Source organism: Microcebus murinus, chromosome 8, assembly GCF_040939455.1.
Source record: "Microcebus murinus isolate Inina chromosome 8, M.murinus_Inina_mat1.0, whole genome shotgun sequence".
Lineage (NCBI taxonomy): Eukaryota > Metazoa > Chordata > Mammalia > Primates > Cheirogaleidae > Microcebus > Microcebus murinus.
The window spans coordinates 15,720,412-15,740,025 of NC_134111.1; the positions used below are offsets into that span (position 1 = coordinate 15,720,412).

At 33.0% G+C, this 19,614-nt stretch overlaps 1 protein-coding gene across 1 annotated transcript in view; it reads right to left on the minus strand.

The window, feature by feature from the left end:
- Positions 1-1,234: 1,234 nt before the first annotated feature.
- The window catches only part of ACTR3 (actin related protein 3), a 70,998-nt gene continuing 52,618 nt past the window's right edge, over positions 1,235-19,614 (minus strand). The window contains exons 8-12 of the mRNA XM_012739486.3: positions 18,003-18,176; positions 7,944-8,036; positions 7,274-7,399; positions 3,363-3,446; positions 1,235-2,021 (exon numbers count right to left, since the gene is read on the minus strand). Of these exons, the coding sequence (XP_012594940.1) occupies positions 1,926-2,021; positions 3,363-3,446; positions 7,274-7,399; positions 7,944-8,036; positions 18,003-18,176 (573 nt within the window). The 3' untranslated portion in view covers positions 1,235-1,925. The remainder of the gene's footprint in view (positions 2,022-3,362; positions 3,447-7,273; positions 7,400-7,943; positions 8,037-18,002; positions 18,177-19,614) is intronic.

Genomic DNA, 19,614 nt, shown 5'->3' on the forward strand with positions numbered 1-19,614 from the left:
TAACAATACTTTAATGAGTCAGGGAGATGACATCTTTACTGCTTATCAATGTAGTTCTGTATCAAAAGATCTTTGAAAAAGCAAAGTATAGAACTGTACATACACGGTAAGTTCCTATTTGTGTAAAATAAGGGAGCTATGTTTATTTCTATCTGCACAGAAAAATTCAAGGATATGTATAAGACATTCCTAGTCATGTGTAATGATGAGATAATGAGACAGGCTAGAGTAGAAAGAAACCTGCTTTTACTATCTACTCTTTGGTACTGTTGGAATAGTTTTTTACAACGTTCACGAAATAATTTTTCAAGTAAAAAAGGAGATCACTGATATTGATGAATGCTGCTACTACTGGTACCATAGGACAGTTTGTCCTTTACTACTACACTCAAAGAATTAAGATTCACATAAATGATTAATAAGATTTTACATATTCAGATTCACTCTAAACAAAAGCTAAAGTTTACTCCCCAATTCTACCTTTACAGTAAAAACAAACAACAAAAACACTTCAGTGTTCTTTAACTTTTGAATAGAGATATTCTAATGCTAACATTTCATTTTCATGAATAACGGCATTCAAGTGTTGATATTGCTGCTAAAAAGCCTATAAAACATTTCCCATTTTACTCTTCTATAAATAACTGGTAAAATTTTAAGTTCACATGAAATTTTCTACCATATACATTATAGAGATTTCAATGACTCCCATATTTCAACAGAAACAGAAATCAAATACATAAACACAAAGTAGAATTACACTGGTTAAAAAAAAACATTAGAAAAGGTAATTCAGTTTTAATTTATTTTCATTACTTTTTCTTCATGATCCAGATATTTTAAAATGCAAAGAAATTAACTTTCAATGATATGTCAGGGACTGGCACTAAAAAATCTTGTCAGACTGCAAATGAGTTATACAAATGAAAATATCAAATGGAGATCCAGTTATCAAAATGAAAGCACTCAACATATTAAAAGTTCACACATATTTGTAGAGAGCACATAAAAAAGTCAGCTTGCTAACTAACTCTTATGATTTTTAAAGAACTATTGCAGAGGTTTGAAGAAAATAGATTTATTAGTTAACTTATAAAGAGATTAAAGAACTTGAAACAAGTATTAAAAAGAAATCTGTGCCTTTATTAGAATGTAGGTAGGCTTTAAATATGCCAATTTGGTAATCAAATTATTGTTTTGTTTTTTTAATAAGAATGACACTACAGAACTGCAATACTGGTCCAACAGTCTTGTCTTTACTTTCCTTTTAAAGCAAGAAACAGAATGCGAGTAATCAGAAAGCACTAGCAGGCATCAGTTAATCCAAGATACTAGCTCTTAATTCCAAAAGCACTTGCAAGAAAACCTTTTGGGGGAAAGGGGTGGTGGGGGATGGAAGCACTTCATAATAACTGGAATCCTATGAGGGTCTATGCCAAGTCTCATGAGGCTACATTTTTAATTTATCTTTTGCTTGGTCACTTTTTTTCCCCTCAAATACTACAGTTTTTCTTTGACATTTTTCCTCAAAGTATAAAAAGTATGAAATATAAACAAGCTCTTGCATTGCACACTTAGAAGTATACAATTCAAGCATTATAGAGCTATCTACACACTGATAAATCCCATCAAATCTTGGATAATTCATTAATATACAAAATATCAGGGCACAGAAAGAACTAAAACCCACATTTTTGTTACACATAAGATTCAAATATTCAATCTAAAGAAAAACACTTAATCATTTTCACTCTCTTCTACATCTCATGTTGATACACTTATTAAAATATTCCTGTATAATAATGTTTGGTCTTACTATTTCAAGTCAGGTTTAAAACCTCAAAACCAGCCATCCAGACAAAACAGGTGATCAGAAAGATTATCTCTCCCCCACCTCCCTAACCCCAATAACTATGAAGTCAATTTTACGACATGACTCCAAACACTGGATTGTGACGACAAATGCTAGGTCCAATTTCTTCATAATCCTTTTTGGTATGGCATACTTGGTAGAACTCAGGCTGAAAATTAAAATAAAAATATATATTTTTATAAAGGTTAAAAATCTATCATCCTTTTAATATACTTTAAGAGATGCCTTAAAAATAGATATTAAATCTAAAATGTTTATTATTAGTCTACTGATGTTACTTAAAGCTTAGAAATTCTAGAAGTTATGATTTAAAATCAGCTATAAATCTTTATCAGAACTGGAAAAGAACATTTACCTCATGTCCCCCCATTCTCCTCTCCAACACTTGTTCCCCCTAGGATTTTGAAATTTTGAGGAATAAAAGGTTCTCAAATGTCCAGACTGTATTGCTGAGACTTTCCTACACTTTGCATTGAACCAACAATCTAAAGAAGCAGCATTAGCCTAAGGTACAGACAAACTATTCCTAGTCATGCTGTGACTAATTTTTATCTAGTTCTAAAAATTTCTAGATCATCTGCCTTTTCCCACTCAAGATCTGGTAGACAGACAGACTTTCCTCATTTCTCAGGGCAAAGTTACAAACTCAACATTATATGGCACAATTGAAGATGATTAAAATTAAGAAACAAAATAAATTTTATCTCCCATTTTTAAATGGTTTTAAACTCATTTAAAGTTGTATAATTATTCAATAATTCAGACAAAAGTTCTTTCAATTTAATACTCCATGCATTAACGAGGACAATGCACCAATATTTACGAGGGTAATGACATTGTAACAACGTTGGGCTTTAAAGACATTTTGATTTGAGGACAGTGTTCTTAGAACAATTCCCTTTACTTAGTTTAGAACATCCTAATTCCTATGCGATGAAACATAACTTTTAACTTAATTTTTTTAAATATTTGCACAGAAAAAACAATGACCTTCTGATAACTAAATTACCACAGCTTTAAAGAAATTTTCCCTATAGATCAAGGGTCCTCAACTTTTTAAACAGGGGGCCAGTTCACTGTCCCTCAGACCACTGGAGGGCTGGACTATAGTTTAAAAAAAACTATGAACAAATTCCTATGCACACTGCACATATCTTATTTTGAAGTAAAAAAACAAACAGGCAAAAAAACACCCATATGTGGTCCACAGGCTGTAGTTTAAGGACGCCTGCTATAGATAAATTTTAAAACAAGGCATAAAATGCTCCCTCTAAAATAATGTCTAGTAAGCTAAAAAATATATATGAAAATTAAATTCAAATGACTTCTAGTTTTTAAAATACTATGTACATATGTATATAATTTTTAAAGTTTCCTCTGCTCTATTTTAATAAATTTAAAAAAATATGCTATGTTTTTCTCTAAGTATTGATGGACTCATCTACCTTTAAAAAAATCACAATTTAGCAGTAAGATTCATCAAACTCACCGTGGAAGCCAGCATTGATCCTCCAAACCAAACTGCATATCGCTGCATGTGGTGTGTAATGACTTGAACATCAATGGGTTTTGGCTAAAAAAAAAAAGACATAGTGAGATCATATCAATAGTAAATTCAAATAGTAATTTCTCTGTCATTTAACCTTAAATGTGCATACACAAAAATAGTATTTGTACTAAATACAGGTGACATAAAACAGAAATAACCGGGAACACTACAGAAAAGACAGAGATAATAGGATAGAATGGAAAGAAGGAAAATAATAATGAGCACATATTTTATACAGTTCTAATTTTTAGAACCATGCTAATGTTTTACATATTCAAAAACAAATAAAACTTTAAAAGAAAGGGATGTGCATGAAGCAAAACAGAATAGAAATAAATAAACTAATTATATTTTGTAAAAAACATGACCACACTGAAGTGAGGGAAAAGACTTTCCCCAGTCACCTGTGAATACAGTATTGTGACTCTATGCCCTCAGGCTGAAGATAACTAAGACAATATTGAACTCTAGTTAATAGGTCTATTTTCCACAGTAGTATGGATTAACAATTCTGCAACTATTATATACATATTTCAGGATTAAACAAAAACATAAATCTATTGTGGAATAGGAGCCAGGTTTCTCACAGTCAGAGATGGGTATTATAATATGGAAAAGTAGAAAGCTAGAATGAACCCTCTGGTATTCTGGAACTGGAAGCATCAGTATAAATTCATGGTTTTTCATTTATACAAAAAATTAGATGTGCACACACACACATCTCACCTCTGACCATCAAGAAGGCCTTGATGTGGTGACATCCCAATAGCAATGAGCATACTTAGTACTCCAAACTTGGTTTCTTAATAACATTCTCAACTAAAAGGAACAACGGTGTTTTTGTGGAAAAGGAGGGGGGGGCTGATTTCAGGACCAGAAAAGGAAGTACACAAAGAAAAGTGAGGCTGCATCAAAAAAAACATAAGAGCCACTTGACTCCCACCGGCCAAGTCTGAAAAAATCTGAGCATCAAAATTAATGATATTAATGGTATTAGTCATATTATGATAGCACAATGATATTTATTATATAGCTCATAAAACAGTAAGAGAAATCAGAAGTTCATACAGATATTACTGAAAGAATGAATGTGGCAGAGGGGGAAACTCTTCCTTACAGTAAAATGAAACTAAGACACACTGAAGGAATGATGGAATTTGTAAATACCATTTGGCAACTACCATAATAATTCACTATTTTAGGAAAGAATCACAATGGATGCTAAAACCAGTGGTTAAAAGTTTAATGAGAAAAAAAAGGAAAAAAAAAATTTAATGAGAGACAGATAGTTACATAGTCTGAAAGTTTCTCCCCATAAGATTCTTATTAAATATAAAGGAAAAATAATAACATATATATTAAAGAAACCTGGCAAACACAATTTTAACCAAGTGCTCAAATTTAACATATGGGACAAATCATATCATGCATCTATTGATACAATGCACTAAAAATGATACAATATTACTTCTGTGGTATCACTGTCAAAAGTACATAATCAGAACCTAATCATGTGGAAACATCAAACAAACCCAAATTGAAGGACATTCTATAAAATAAACGTTCTGCACTCTTTAAAAATGTTAAGGTCAAGAAAGAAAAAAAAGACAATGAATAACTGTTCCAAATTGAAGGGGCACAATAACTAAATGAAACATGTGATCTTTAACTGGATCCTGGACCAGAAAAAAAAATATTTTGTTTTCCTTTTGCTATAAACAGTATCACTGAAACACGTGGTAAGATTTGAATCAGGTCTGTAGCTAGATAACAGCACTGTATCAAGGCTGATTTCATGATTCTGCTAACTGTAATGTTCTTGTTTTTAAGAAATAAGTTAAATATTTAGAGGTAATGAACCATCACATTTTCAAATTATTCTGCGTGTAGACACATACAGAGATAATGACAAAGCAATGTGGTAATATGCTAACGTTTGGGGAATCTAGGTGAATGGTATATGAGAATTCCTTTGGGTTTTGCAACTTTTCTGTAAGTATAAAATTATTTCAAAATAAAAATTTTACAACTCACATCTCATAAAAGTTGTAATGTACTTTTATTTAAAAGAAAAGCTGTTTGGCTGCCATCAAAAACTATAGATTAAAGGAGAAAAAAGCAAGATATAGATCAAATATATAAAGACATGTTATGAAGATCTACAAAAGTTTCTATCAAGTAAAATTTGAGTGAAGAAGGCAGAGTCTTCCAGAATACAGTTTTTCCTATACATGATGAGCACCCTAAGTCCAAAAATCCAAAATCTGAAACTTTTTGAGCACTGATATGCTCAAAAAAGATGCTCATTGGAACATTTCAGAGTTTAGATTTTTGGTTCAGGGATGCTGAACTGGTATATAAAGTGAATATTCCAAAATCAAAAAAAAAAAATCCATCTGAAACCCTTCTGGTTCCAAGAATTTTCGGTAAGGGATACTCAACTTATATCTTTAAGATATGTCAGTTCAGTGCTGACATCACTAGGGAAATTCAGTTCTTATTTACAAATGTATAAGAAACTTTAAAATATTTCAAAACATTCTTACTTTATTAAAATACTATACTCAAAAACATACAGCATCATTTTTGTCATTTGATCTGTAATAAGTCATTAAAAACAATTACTTATATCTACAACCAGACTATTAAAAGACAATTAATTCACTTTAATCTTTTAAGTGTTCTAACAAAAAAACTGAAAAAACTCACAACATCCACTATGTTCACATAATCAACATGACTAGTGTTATCCCCAGTACAGAGAATTTAAAACCACACTTGTAAAACCCACTGACTTTCTTTAGGTAGGTAGGTAGGTGGATAGATACATGAACAGGTGGGTGGGTGGGTGGATGGGTAGATGGATGGATGGGTGGGTCATCTGATTCAGAGAGGGGTACGAAAACAAAGTCAACATTTTAAAATTCTGTTACTTGGGCAGACTGCCTGAAGTGTGAAGTCATGCCATTATGCATATAGCTTGACAGTATTTTGCCTTCCACCCAAAACATACACTTTTATACTACACTTCTAGGGATAGATTTATTTAAGATAATCAAAGTATAGATGCTGACAAGAGTCACCTGTCATGCAATTTCTCAACAAGCATCAAACTCAAGAGTGTTATACTTTACTTTCAGGTAATTTTAAATAACTGTGGTAGTCTCAGATGGAGTTCTGATTCTTGGTAATTTTCCAAGAAGAATGAAATGTGTTTTATTTAGCAAGTTATCCTCTGAATCAATGTTTTACTTCAATATTTAACAAAGACAAAAAAAAAATTTACTGAAAATGTCTCATAGATATAGAAAGCAGACATCAGAGAATTTAAAATTATTTTTAAATTTTTGACATCAAGCCCAAAGGTCCAGGACATGTAAGAAAGGTTGCTTTATTAAACCACCCATTTGCATGCTACAAAGCTGCTATGTGGGAGCTAGAGTCAGTTCTTGAAAGCAGGCTTGACCACTCAACATCAGTGTCTCTCTCAACTCTGCCTTGTTGTCCTTCTATAGGGGTATTTAAAATTTTGTGGATCCATAATGAATCTTATTGCTGGAATACGCAAAGAAATCTACTAGATAGATTATTTATGAGAGATATAAAAAAATCTTTCTCACCACTATAACTAAGAATTATTTTCCAAAAATGCAGATAATATCCTAAAAGAATCAAACAGCGCAGAATATTATAGACATGAACCTATAACATTAACCACTTTCTACCAGAATACCTGATAGGTGGTTCCTTTTCTTTTCCTAAGTAAGAGCAAATGTTGGCAAACATTTCCCATCTCCATTATAATAATCAAGGCACCCTTAACCTTCCCACCAATAAGTGAGAAAACCAACCTTCAATCTACCGCCACTCAATTCCTCGCTTAATTTCAGCCTGGCATCTACAGTTCTTTTCAAATCTCTTTGCAAGCGACGTCCAAAGTCCCTGAACATGGTTGAACCTCCAGAGAGGACGATATTCTGTATTGGTGGAAAAAAATAAATAAATATGACCTTTATGTAAAATGAAAGAAAAATTTAACGACATACTAAAACAGTACTAAAATTCTTTTAAATCCTTTTTTTTTTTTTTTTTTTTTTGAGACAGAGTCTCACTTTGTTGTCCAGGCTAGAGTGAGTGCCGTAGCGTCAGCCTAGCTCACAGCAACCTCACACTCCTGGGCTCCAGTGATCCTTCTGCCTCAGCCTCCCGAGTAGCTGGGACTACAGGCATGTGCCACTATGCCCGGCTAATTTTTTTTTTATATATATATCAGTTGGCCAATTAATTTCTTTCTGTTTATAGTAGAGACGGGGTCTCGCTCTTGCTCAGGCTGGTTTTGAACTCCTGACCTTGAGCAATCCGCCCGCCTCGGCCTCCCAAGAGCTAGGATTACAGGCGTGAGCCACAGCGCCCGGCCTCTTTTAAATCCTTTTTAAGATAAACGTTTGATATTTAACAATGGAAAGAAAATCGTTTTTTAAAAGTATAACCTTGAATAACAATTTTGCTATAAACACTGACCTTGTAAAGGGGACGTCTGACATCAATAGGACAATTCTGAATTACTTCATCTACGACTTCTGAGATAGGTTGTGTGAAGTCTGGATTGGCAAACTGAAAAATAAGTCAAGTTGGATACATGTTAGAGATCAGATCACTACTGACATAAATACAATGAAAAGTTAAAAAAAATGTTTTCAGTTTAAAAAGGAGAACTTTTAGAAACTATAAATTCTGGTCTCTAACAGATTCAAATTAAAGACACTAAAATCAGAGATTTCAGAAGAAATTCAAAAAACTTACAATGATATATACAATTTCATAACCATCAGAATAGCAAACATGTAAAGCCACGTATATACTATGAACTGGTAAAAATCTGGGTAAATGGGAATTCTTGTACATTGCTAATAAGGGTATACATAGAAGTAATCACTTCAAAGAACAATTTGGCAATACCCAATAAAATATTTAATGCACATACTAGTAACTCCACTTCTTAGAACAAACCCTGAAGAACTCCCACACGCATGTACTATTACATAAAAGCATACCCGCTACAGCCTTGTAGATAAGAGCAAAAATAACCTATAAGTCCATCAATAGGAGATGAAATAAATGTTATGCAGTTTATCCTCATTATTCATCAATGCCATATTTGAAATTTGCCTACTTGTTGAAACTTATTTATAATCCCCAAATCAATATGCAGTCATTGATATACATGTACCTGTGTAGAGTGATGAAAATTTGAGTCTACTGATGTGCACATTCCCAGTTGCGGTTGAATATAGTGACACCCTGTCTTCTTGTTTCAGCTTTCATACTGTAAATAAGTGCCCTTTTCACAGTCTATATAGTGCCACAGTTTCATATTTTTGTGTGTGTGTTATTTCAATGTTTAAAATGATTCCGAAGCATAGTGATGAAGCGGTGTCTAGTGTTCCTAAACACAATAAGGCCATGATGTGTCTTATAGAGAAAATGCAAAGTTATCTTATAAATAGCTTTGTTCAGGCATATGTTCCAGTGCTTTGGCTGTTAGTGCAATGCTAATAAATGAATGACATATACTAAATATATTGCTTTTAAAACAGAAACACACATAAAACACATGTTATGCATTGATAGGATGACTAAAACGTGCCCAGAGGCTCGCAGAAACCTAACCCTGTATTTTACCAGGAGCAGTAGCATAGTATTCACTAATTCAGTGTTCTCAAGGACTTTATGGAATATCTACTTTGAATGATGAGAGAATCAACTGTATATTCATGATGATATATCACAGCCCAAATAAACATACAATTATTTCCAAATAGCTGATACTCAAAAGAAACTCATTTTTAAAAAGCTAACTTTAAAAAACCTTGCTTGAAGCTCTGACTCAAGGGGGGAAGGGAAGCATGGGCAATATACATAACCTTAACATTTGTACCCCCATAATATGCTGAAATAAGAAAATAAATAAATAAAAACAAAAAACTTTGAATGATTCCACCTATTTTTATCTTTGAAAATATATACTTTTTGGGTACATATAAGAACATGGACTGTATATACATCAAATTCACATTAGCAAATTTTCTTCTTCCTCAATAGAAAGAATGAAAAGGAAGTAGAGAAAGAAAAGGGTCTGGGGATGAGAGTATTTCTTAAAAAAAGAAAAACTCAATATAACAAATGTGCTAACTTGTCGTGTAGGTACATATGTGTTCTATAGCATACTTTTCAGGTTTTTTTTTTTTTGAGACAGTCTCTCGCTCTGTTGCACCAGGTAGAGTGCAGTGATGTCATCACAGCTCACTGAAACCTCAAACTCCTGGGGTCAAGCAATCCTCCTGCCTCAGCCTCCCACATAGCTTGGACTACAAGTGTGTACCACCATGCTCAGCTAATTTTTCTATTTTTAGTAGAGACACAGTCTTGCTCTTACTCAGGCTGCTCTCAAACTCCTGAGCTCAAGCAATCCTTCTGCGTTGGCCTACCAAAGTGCTAGCATTATAGACTAAGCCACTGCATCCAGCCAAATTTTTTTTTTTTAAACAGACTATTTTGGTAAGTAGATTTGAGATGGAAAGTTATTTGACAATTAAAAGCACTATGGAATGGAAAAAGAACTTAAAAATAAATTATTAAAAATAATATTAATGGACACTAATATTTACAATTAAGAGGTCTTATACACAGAGAAATAACATTAGGAAAGGCCTCCTTTCTTCTCGATCATTTAATTTTTATATGCACACGTATGCCTCTTCTAAACCATACTGAACATATTTCCTGAGAGTAACTACAAAAGAGAAAAACACTGAAAAGTTTTCAAATGCTAGATCCGAGAATTAAATTATGAAACAAAGATCTCTTTACTAAAAGCTTCCAAACATATATGTAAGTTGCCATGCATTGCTCTTTATAATTGAAAAAGAAATTCTAGTGGGATTTTTCCTAGCTTAAAAATGAAAGTTCAAAATCTAGCTCTAATTAGTCAAAAATAAACAAGTGTGCTTTATTAAAATGCATACAATTTAAAATACTGTCTACATCTCTCAGTCTCTCGTTTTTATTTTCTCAACCTAATGGGAGAGAGGATATTTTTTTGTTTATTAAACTGATTCTACAAATGTACTGATAATTATTAGGCATGTGTCAATTTTTTCAAGTTAAATTAGTTTTAAATTAGTTAGAGGCTTTGCATACAATGTTACCAAAGTGAAGCCTAATGATAAAAAATCTTTTAATTTATTTTAGATGAAGCAAAATATCACTATTCCACTGAACTCTATTACCATTTAAAAGAAAATAAACTGGCAGCCAAAATCTATCTTTCTATCTTTTTGAAGCATGCTGAGGAGTGTACCTAAGGAACTCTAAGAGGGATATACAGTGGGTATGGAAGTGTGGCTCATACTGAGCCTTAACAGCCCAACCTACAGACTTGGGTATGTCTTATCTGTCAGGGATATGAGGGAACAAAATAGCTTAACTCAGCTGGCTCTACAGATCATTTAAAAACAAGATTACGTGTAGGCAGAGAATGGTTTAGTTACTGGCTAAGTGGAAGAGCAGAATTGGAATCTCAAAAAATTTATTTTCCATGATTACATTCATGATCTTGTACAATCTTTCATGGCTTTAGATTGTGAAATTTCTAAAGAGCCTTTAATTCTCAAAATATTATGCTTTTATGATCCCACAGTGACACTTAAACCTGAGAATCTGTCATTTGCTCTAACTATAAAAAAAAAAAAAGATTTAATTCCCCCAAATCTGGATAGAGAATCTTAATAATTTAATAATATATTCTATAATATTCATTTCTAAAAGTGTTATCTTATCAACTATTAATGTAGAACATGTAAAATCTCTGTATTGTTCTTTGTTGGCCATACTCTTCAGGATTTACCTAAAATAATAACACATACAAATAAGCCTTCCCTTACCCATATACAAATAATCCTTTCCTTACCTATATGATAATTTATCTGCTACACCATGAGTAGGTAAAAGGAAGGAATAGGGTCATTCATTCCTGTATCTCTGTGTCCTTTTCATAGTAGTTATTAGTTAGGAATGCACAAAAAGAAATTTAAAGAACATTTAAATATTTGCACACTGTGGATCCACCACAGAAATTCTGATTCAGAAAGAAAGGAAGTCTTACTTAAGCATATATTTGTTAAAAGTATAAGGACTACTATGCTACAAAACCCCAAGTGAGAACCAGATGAATAACATGTAGTAAAGCAGCAAGCAATGAATATTTAGTAAATAAATTAAAAAAAAAAGAATTAATAAATTGTTAGAGAGTATTTAATACTATAATAATAATACTTGAATAATAGGTTCAATCTAGGGTCCCTAATAATATTTTTAGGCCTTTTCTTTCTTTACTTTTAGAAAAAGGGTCAGTCTTGCCTAAAATTACTCCCTGATCTGGTCTTAAGATTACTGATGCTGAGAACATTAGAAGAGACTGACAAGGAAGCCTATCTTTCCTGTACTCTAAAAAATGTAAGGAGTAGCAAATATACACACGTAAACATAGTCCAAATCTTTGCTATACCTGGAAATTTACTATACAAGCTTTAAAAACTTAGGATGTCTTGTCAAAAAATTTAATTTCCTTTAAAAAAAAATCTAAGAGCCAAACCCACACCTTCTAAAAATAATTCTTTCCAGTATTTGTGATGAGTTTATCTGTACAAAAATAAATTTCCTTCCTCTTTCATACATTTTATCTTCACTATTCAAGTACTGGACAATTCAAATGTCCACAATTTCATCTTGCCAAAACAAAAAACTAACTGAATCTTTCAAATGACAAAGGAACTAGGACACCAAAGTATCTAAAATTACGAGGAAAAAAAGAATCTGAAAATTCACTTGGGAAGTGACACAGTTCAAACAATACAAAAAACAGGTCTGAGAAAACATGTTGAACTAAACACCATACCCAATTTTATTTTCTCTCAAAACTCTACTATTTTTAAAAATGCATAATCCAAAAAGTAGAGAGAAAAGAAAAGGAAAATCAGTAATCAAATTTAGTAAGCTAGAAAGCAGATGGACAAGGCTTTGCAGATACTCCAAAACCCTTAAGTCATGAGTGATATAAAACAAGTCAAGAATCAAGGTATTTTATATCACAAATCCCTCAAAAGAACTAACCGCCCCTAGCAGCTTTGAAATTGAGGCAGAAGATGGCAAACTGGTTGAAAGTCCCTCTAACAGGCTGGTAAAGCCCCAAATCCTCTCCAAAGAAGACCATCAAATGCCTCCTCCTTGTCCAAGGAGAAAAGTAGATCATCTATTGTCTTAAGAAGAGTTTCCAGGACTCTTACACATATCTGAAAGTACTAAAACGGGGATTTTAAGTGAAGGTATACAGCCTGCTGCTTATACACACTCATGCTATCCTCTTCCCCCCATTTGGCTGTCAGCATTTATCCAGCTGGCAGGAGTCTTCTCTGGGAACTGGACTATCCAAAGACATAAAGAAATGCACAGATACTTACCTGGCAGGGGAGATAACATGATCACAAAGAAATACACATAGGGCATTCCCAAAAAGAATAGGGCACAGTCAATAAGCCCCACCCACAAAGCTCTGATTTCCAATCAGGTTTTTAGTCTCCCCTTCTTAAATGACTGGTCTGCAAAAGTCTCTAGCCTGAAAAATGTATGAATCGAAACAGAGAGAAGGCGACTTGGAAGAGACTATGCAGAAAAAAAGAAAACTTAAAAAAAATAAAAAAACTGTATGATTAATATCCTCAAAAGCCAGAAGGCAGGCAATGAAACAGGAACAATGCAGAATAAAAAAGGAATATTTAGGCCAGGCGCGGTGGCTCACGCCTGTAATCCTAGCACTCTGGGAGGCCGAGGCAGGTGGATTGCTCAAGGTCAGGAGTTCAAAACCAGCCTGAGCGAGACCCTGTCTCTACCATAAAAATAGAAAGAAATTAATTGGCCAACTAATATATATATATATAAAAATCAGCCGGGCATGGTGGCTTGTGCCTGTAGTCCCAGCTACTTGGGAGGCTGAGGCAGGAGGATGGCTTGAGCCCAGGAGTTTGAGGTTGCTGTGAGCTAGGCTGACGCCACGGCACTCACTCTAGCCTAGGCAAGAAAGCTAGACTCTGTCTCAAAAAAAAAAAAAAAAAAAAAAAGGAATATTTAAAAGTGAGGGTGGTGGAAGCTACGAAGTAAAAATGTTATCAGAAATAAAAAATTCAAAAGGCTCAGTAGGTAAAGTTGAAGAAATCACCTAGAGATTAGAACAAAAAGGCAAAGAAAGTAGAGAATACATCAGAATGCTAGGGGACAAAGGAAAGATTCTATTAGCCTCTGCAGAAGGAAAAAAAACAAAACAAAACTGGTCCTATACATAGAAATCAGGGGGTTTTTTACCTCAGGTTACAATGGAAAGCAATTAAGCAAAGTTTCATAATGCTGAAAGAAAATAATTTCCTTCTGTACCCAAACTATCAAACAAGTGTGAGGATAAAATGAATACACTTCAGACACATAAAGTCTTAAATTTTTCCTCTCTCATGTACCCTTTATCAGGAACCTATTACCTATTAGTAGATGATCTCCACCAAAATGAGTATGTGGACAATAAGAATGAAAGAGACACAGGATATAGGAAAAAGGGATCCAACACAAGACAGAGGCAAGGGGAATCCCTAGAATGATAATAAAGGAAAATGGCACCTCTAGAAGGTGCCACCTCAGAAGAAAGCAGGCTCAGACTAGAACATGCTGGATGCTCCAGAAATTTAAACTGATGAAAAACCCTCTGCATCTGAATGAAACTAATGGAAAGAGTTTGGAGGTAAATTAATAATTATTTCAAAACAAAGCAAACAACTTCCTACATGGCTCAAATCTGAACAAAATTTGTTGTCACAAAAATAAAGCACTGAATTTCAACCCACCTGAAATTCTAATGTGACTATGGGGAAGAAAAGGGAATGGAAAGGGGAACAGGAGAAAGATTAAAAAGGCAATCCTCCCTCTTAAATTTGAAGTTGTAATATAACCAAGTAATTCATAGCTATGGAGGTAATCAGCAAAAGAATCAACTAAAAAGAGGAGAAACATGCAGGACACTACTAGTTTTTGTTAGTATTTATAGAATTCTGTTAACCAATGTACATATATGTAAGTCATTTTTAAAAACAACTTTTAAGAAGAGAAAACAAAACAGATTTCTCATAAACGAAATTACTTGGGAGGAACATAAAGCTATGGAGAGTAAAAGATATTTTAAAGTTTAAAAAATTAATTTAAAAAATTGGTAAACAATATGGGTTTTATAAATTAATGGAAAAAAATGATATATAAAACATTACCAAGATAAATTTTCATCCAGCCAACTATCCTTTGCCTGAGCAATATGACACAACCAAAATGTATTTTATTTACACATCTAATGGTTCAAGGTTTTTAGACAGCTAAGGCATTAGCTTAGCTCATTTGTGAAGAAATATTCCACTCAAATGCTTCCTCCTTTGAAGCCCAGATATCTATACCTTCCATGCTATTATCTATGTTGTGGTCACGATCCTATTCATCTAAGACTTTGGTTCAAGATCTTCCGTAATTTTCTAATTCCTACCCTCCAAATGGCATTTCAGAAACAATTAAAGAAATGAGGCAAAAGTTTAAGAAAAGCTAAATTTTAAAAGAAAAAGAAATAATCTCATTACACTACTTGCCTCAAAAGTGAACAATAGTCATAGGCAAAATACTATAAATATTATAATACTACTGATTTACCTAAAACAATAACCTAATATACGGGCAGGCTGGGGGAAAAGAGAGGCTCGAAAATATTAAAAGGAGACTAGCAGATAAGCTATTAACACTGACATATCAAGAAACAGCAATACCATCACAGTCCTTAGAAATGTGAAGATGATTACCAAGAACAATGGCTAAGTAAGAGATAGTAGTTTGCTCTGCAGAACACAAAAACAGAGGGTGAGGAGCCGCCAATTTTGTTTTAAGCCTGTCAGTGTTATATGACCTTTAAAACTATGTGTATATACTTTTAATTTTTGTTTTTTAAAAAATTGCAAAGACAATGTGTCATCTAAAACCTTCAAATTCTGGTATACTACTTCTTATCCTGCTGGTGCTCACTCCTTTGCTACCAATTTACAATCATATGTCAATTTATCATGATCTCCAATTCCTGCCTCCATCCCTCACTATCACTAAGTAATTTGGCCTCTGTACTTATTCTCTCCTCTATGTTGTAACACTTTAACCTCTGTCTTGTCAAAATCTTTTGCTCCTTTCCCACAACTGCCTGGGAGAAAAAAAACACTATTATTCTACTAAAAATTTTGGGTATCTAACCTCACTACTGTGGGTAAAGAATGGGTGCCCCACTACTATTAATATGTACTACCTAGTTAACCTCTCAATTCCCCAGTACTAATCATGAAAGTAATTGTTCTCTACAAGACCTCAACTTTATGTTTAATTCCCTTCCCCTAACACATCAGCTTCATTCCTTTATGAAAAAAAATTAAAACTATGTAATATGATGAACTTCTTCAACTACCTACCTGCTTTTCTACCCTTCCCAGTTCCACAATTTCTTATACCCATACTTAACTCCTTCCATCCTGTCACTTGAGTAACCCTCTTAATTAAAACTATCCTCAGCCTTGTTCTTGCAATTGACTTCTTACAAGTCTCCAGTAGCAACTATCCTTTTCTTTCACAGCCACTCACACTACCAGTTTCTAAGCCTTCACTTCTCATTGATCGAAGAGGATGCCTCTAACACACCATTCCACTGCAATTGCTTCCTTAGGACCACCAATAACCTGGATGAATGTTGAAAAACCCACAAGTACTTTTCAGGTCTCTAATGTTACTTTACTGCAGCAAACAGCATTATTTAACCTCCCTCCCTGAAACATTCACTTCTCTCAATTTTATGACTATAATCCTTGGGGGTGACTTCTACCTCTCTGTAATCTTCAGTATTCTTTGCAGGTCCCTCTTACTCTGAACACTGTCCATTAAATGTTTGTATTCATTTAGGGCCCTATTCTCTACCTACTTTCTACTCCACAGACTCTCCTCAGACATATGGTGATGACATATGGTGATGACTTCACACCTATCTTCACTCCAGAACAACCACCCCAGTTTGAACCCAATTGTTTTTGAACCTTTTTATAAGATGCACATAATAAACTCATCTGTTTCTATCTTACCTACTCCTACCTTTCCTTATTCCTACTTTCGATGAATGGCACACTTAGTTGCTCAAGTTACAAACCTGGGAATTACCATAGATGCTTCATATTCCTCTCACATCTAAGCAATTACTAAGTCATGTTGGCCCTTTTTCTCTTCCTTTCTCATTCTCACTGACCTATAGACATTCATCTTTCACCTGAGAAACTGCCATAAACTCACCTGTTTCCAACACAACAGAACTCTGTTCCAATCCATTGAACCCAGTGCTGCCAGAGTAACCTTTCTAATATCATACATAAATCTGTGTCACTTCCATGTTGAAAATGTCTGCATGACTACAGAATCCAGCAAACTCCCTTGTATAGCATATTTGTCCCTTAAGACCTAGTCCATGAATATCTACATGGATCTGTCTCCTACCACTCTGTTATTTATACTTTTATTATCTAGCTTTCTTGTGTCTAAGACTTTTGCCCAACTTATCTCCTCTGCCAAAAATATAGTCTCCTAACACACCTGACTGACATATACCCTTTCATCCTTAAAGGCTCAGTCCAACTGAAATGTTTCCCCGATTCTTCCAAGCAGACTTAGATATTTTTTGATCCTATGCCCTCACCAAATATATGCATTCATTAAAAGATGTATACCTGTTTAAATATCATCTCTCTTATTCTTTGAGCTCAACAAGAACAAGATAAAATAATTTTTCATTTTTGAATATCCAATGCTTTGAGAGCATGAAAATTATCCACTTAACATTTGCTGAGTGAATAAGATTTAAAAATAACCGTTTCTAATGATGAATAGGCACAGTAGGTATTTAATGTTAGTAATTCTATTAATAAAGTTAAATTTCTGACACTAAGTTACTAGAATAATTTTTTATTATTAAAAGCACACATTTCAATAATTTAACACAATTTATACTGCTAAAATTTTACAGAGACAAAAAGCTATTTGCTACCAGTGAAATATTTTGATAGCCAATTGAAGGTTCTTTGTATAATGGTCATGTTATACAAGTGGGAGAGGTGGGTTTAAGCACCTTGCCTGAAATATTTTATTTGAATGATCATAAATTTTAAGGGCTTCACCTATTCCCATGACCCCCTCATAAAAGCCACAAATATTAAAGAGACACATTATTTTTCTAAATGTATGAAAAAACGTAACAATTTAGCCTATTTTAGCAAAAGCAACTTTTTCTTTAAAAATGACTCATTATAGTATTTTAGTATACTAAAGAAAGTTTCTGAGATTAAGTCTGTCTAAATATCTATCTACCTTTTAGTTTATGTTTTCTGCCAGATATTTCAAAACAATTCTATGGAGGGGGGGACTTACCTCTGGATGAAAAAAGATTTCAGGTCCCAAAAATCTCTCATAACCAACATCAATGGAAAATTCTTTCTTTGAGATAGCATTGATTCCAGTATACTGTTTAATCCACTTTGACCCATCTGTGTCATACTTATTAAATTCTTTTACTAAATCTGGGCAGACATAACTGTAGCGCTCCTAAAAAAAAAAAAAGAACAAAAGTAACTTTTCTTCTTATTTTAGGAAAAGTAAAAAAGGATGTCATATTTTCAGTAAATCAGAATCAAATGAAAAAAGTGTCTTCAGAAAATAAAATCAGGAAATTAAGTTGGAAGAAAAATTTACATTAAAATATTATATATATAGTACAAATAAACAGCTTATCTCCTACAGATATTTTCTTACTTCATAAACAAAATTAAGATTTGAAAGACTAAAAAGTCAACTTCTACTATTTTAATGTTATTTCCTAAAATATTCATTAATTTCATCCAACATTTTCTGTTTCAATAATTATAAATCTTGTATTCTAGAAAGGAGAAAAAGTACACACAGAACAGCAGAATAAATAATAATTGCTATGACCATACAAATTAAGCTAGATCCTTAATACCTATCTGAAACAAAACTGAATACAGTCTGAGTAAATGTGCAAAGAACGAAGCCTGAAATATAAACTACTTTATTTTGTTGCATATTTGGTTATAAGACCTAAGTAAAAGTTTTCATCAAAAACATAACTGAAAAATGTTATAGGTTACAACATCCTATTTGTAATTTATGGACTCCTGACTACCAGCCTCATATTTATTTTTTTACGAAAAGCATACTTTGCCCATATTTTTACATATCAAGCACTCTATCTAAGATAGCTACAAATATTATTATTGATAATAAAAATATATAAAGGGGAAAACTACTAGAAATGAGGAACATTTCATTATGTTATTTGATGTCTTCTCCAAACCTTAGACACAGGAATTACATAGAAACAGTGTTCCTTAAAAGACATTAAGACTAATCATCGATCTTCCTTGGAACAGATTTAAATCCCTGGTGCTATTTTGTTTTAATTTCACAAATTTTCTAAAAATATTGAAATAGTAGTATTCACATTAACTTTTTACATATTTAACTTTTATGCCACAAACTGCAATAAGTTTTGGCCTCCATTTCACACTTTCTTTACTACCTAAGAAATAGTTGATTCTTTTTCCAACTTTTGAAGAGCAATGGAAGTCCTACAAAATATGCAAAAAGAGGCAAATTAAGTTATTTTTGCCAAGGTAGTTTTACTTTTCAAAGCATGTGAGAGACCAACTGAAATTTTTTATGTTGGCAAATAAATTTTATGTTATGCTGGCAAATAAATTTAAAAAGCAATACTAAGTATTTTGATAGTTTGCACAAAGTAGTGCAATAAAGACTTATGCAGCAGAAAAATTAATATGTGTTGTATCACTTGAGCCAGATACTGATTCTATACTATAGCACAGTGAATTAATTATATCAAAATAATTTTTACAACAAACTGTTAAGATTAAAATAAAGAATTCAGTGAAGAAACTGAGATGCAAAAACTCTACAGTGAAAAATTTATTCCTAATAAGGGAATAATCACAAAAATTATGCTAAA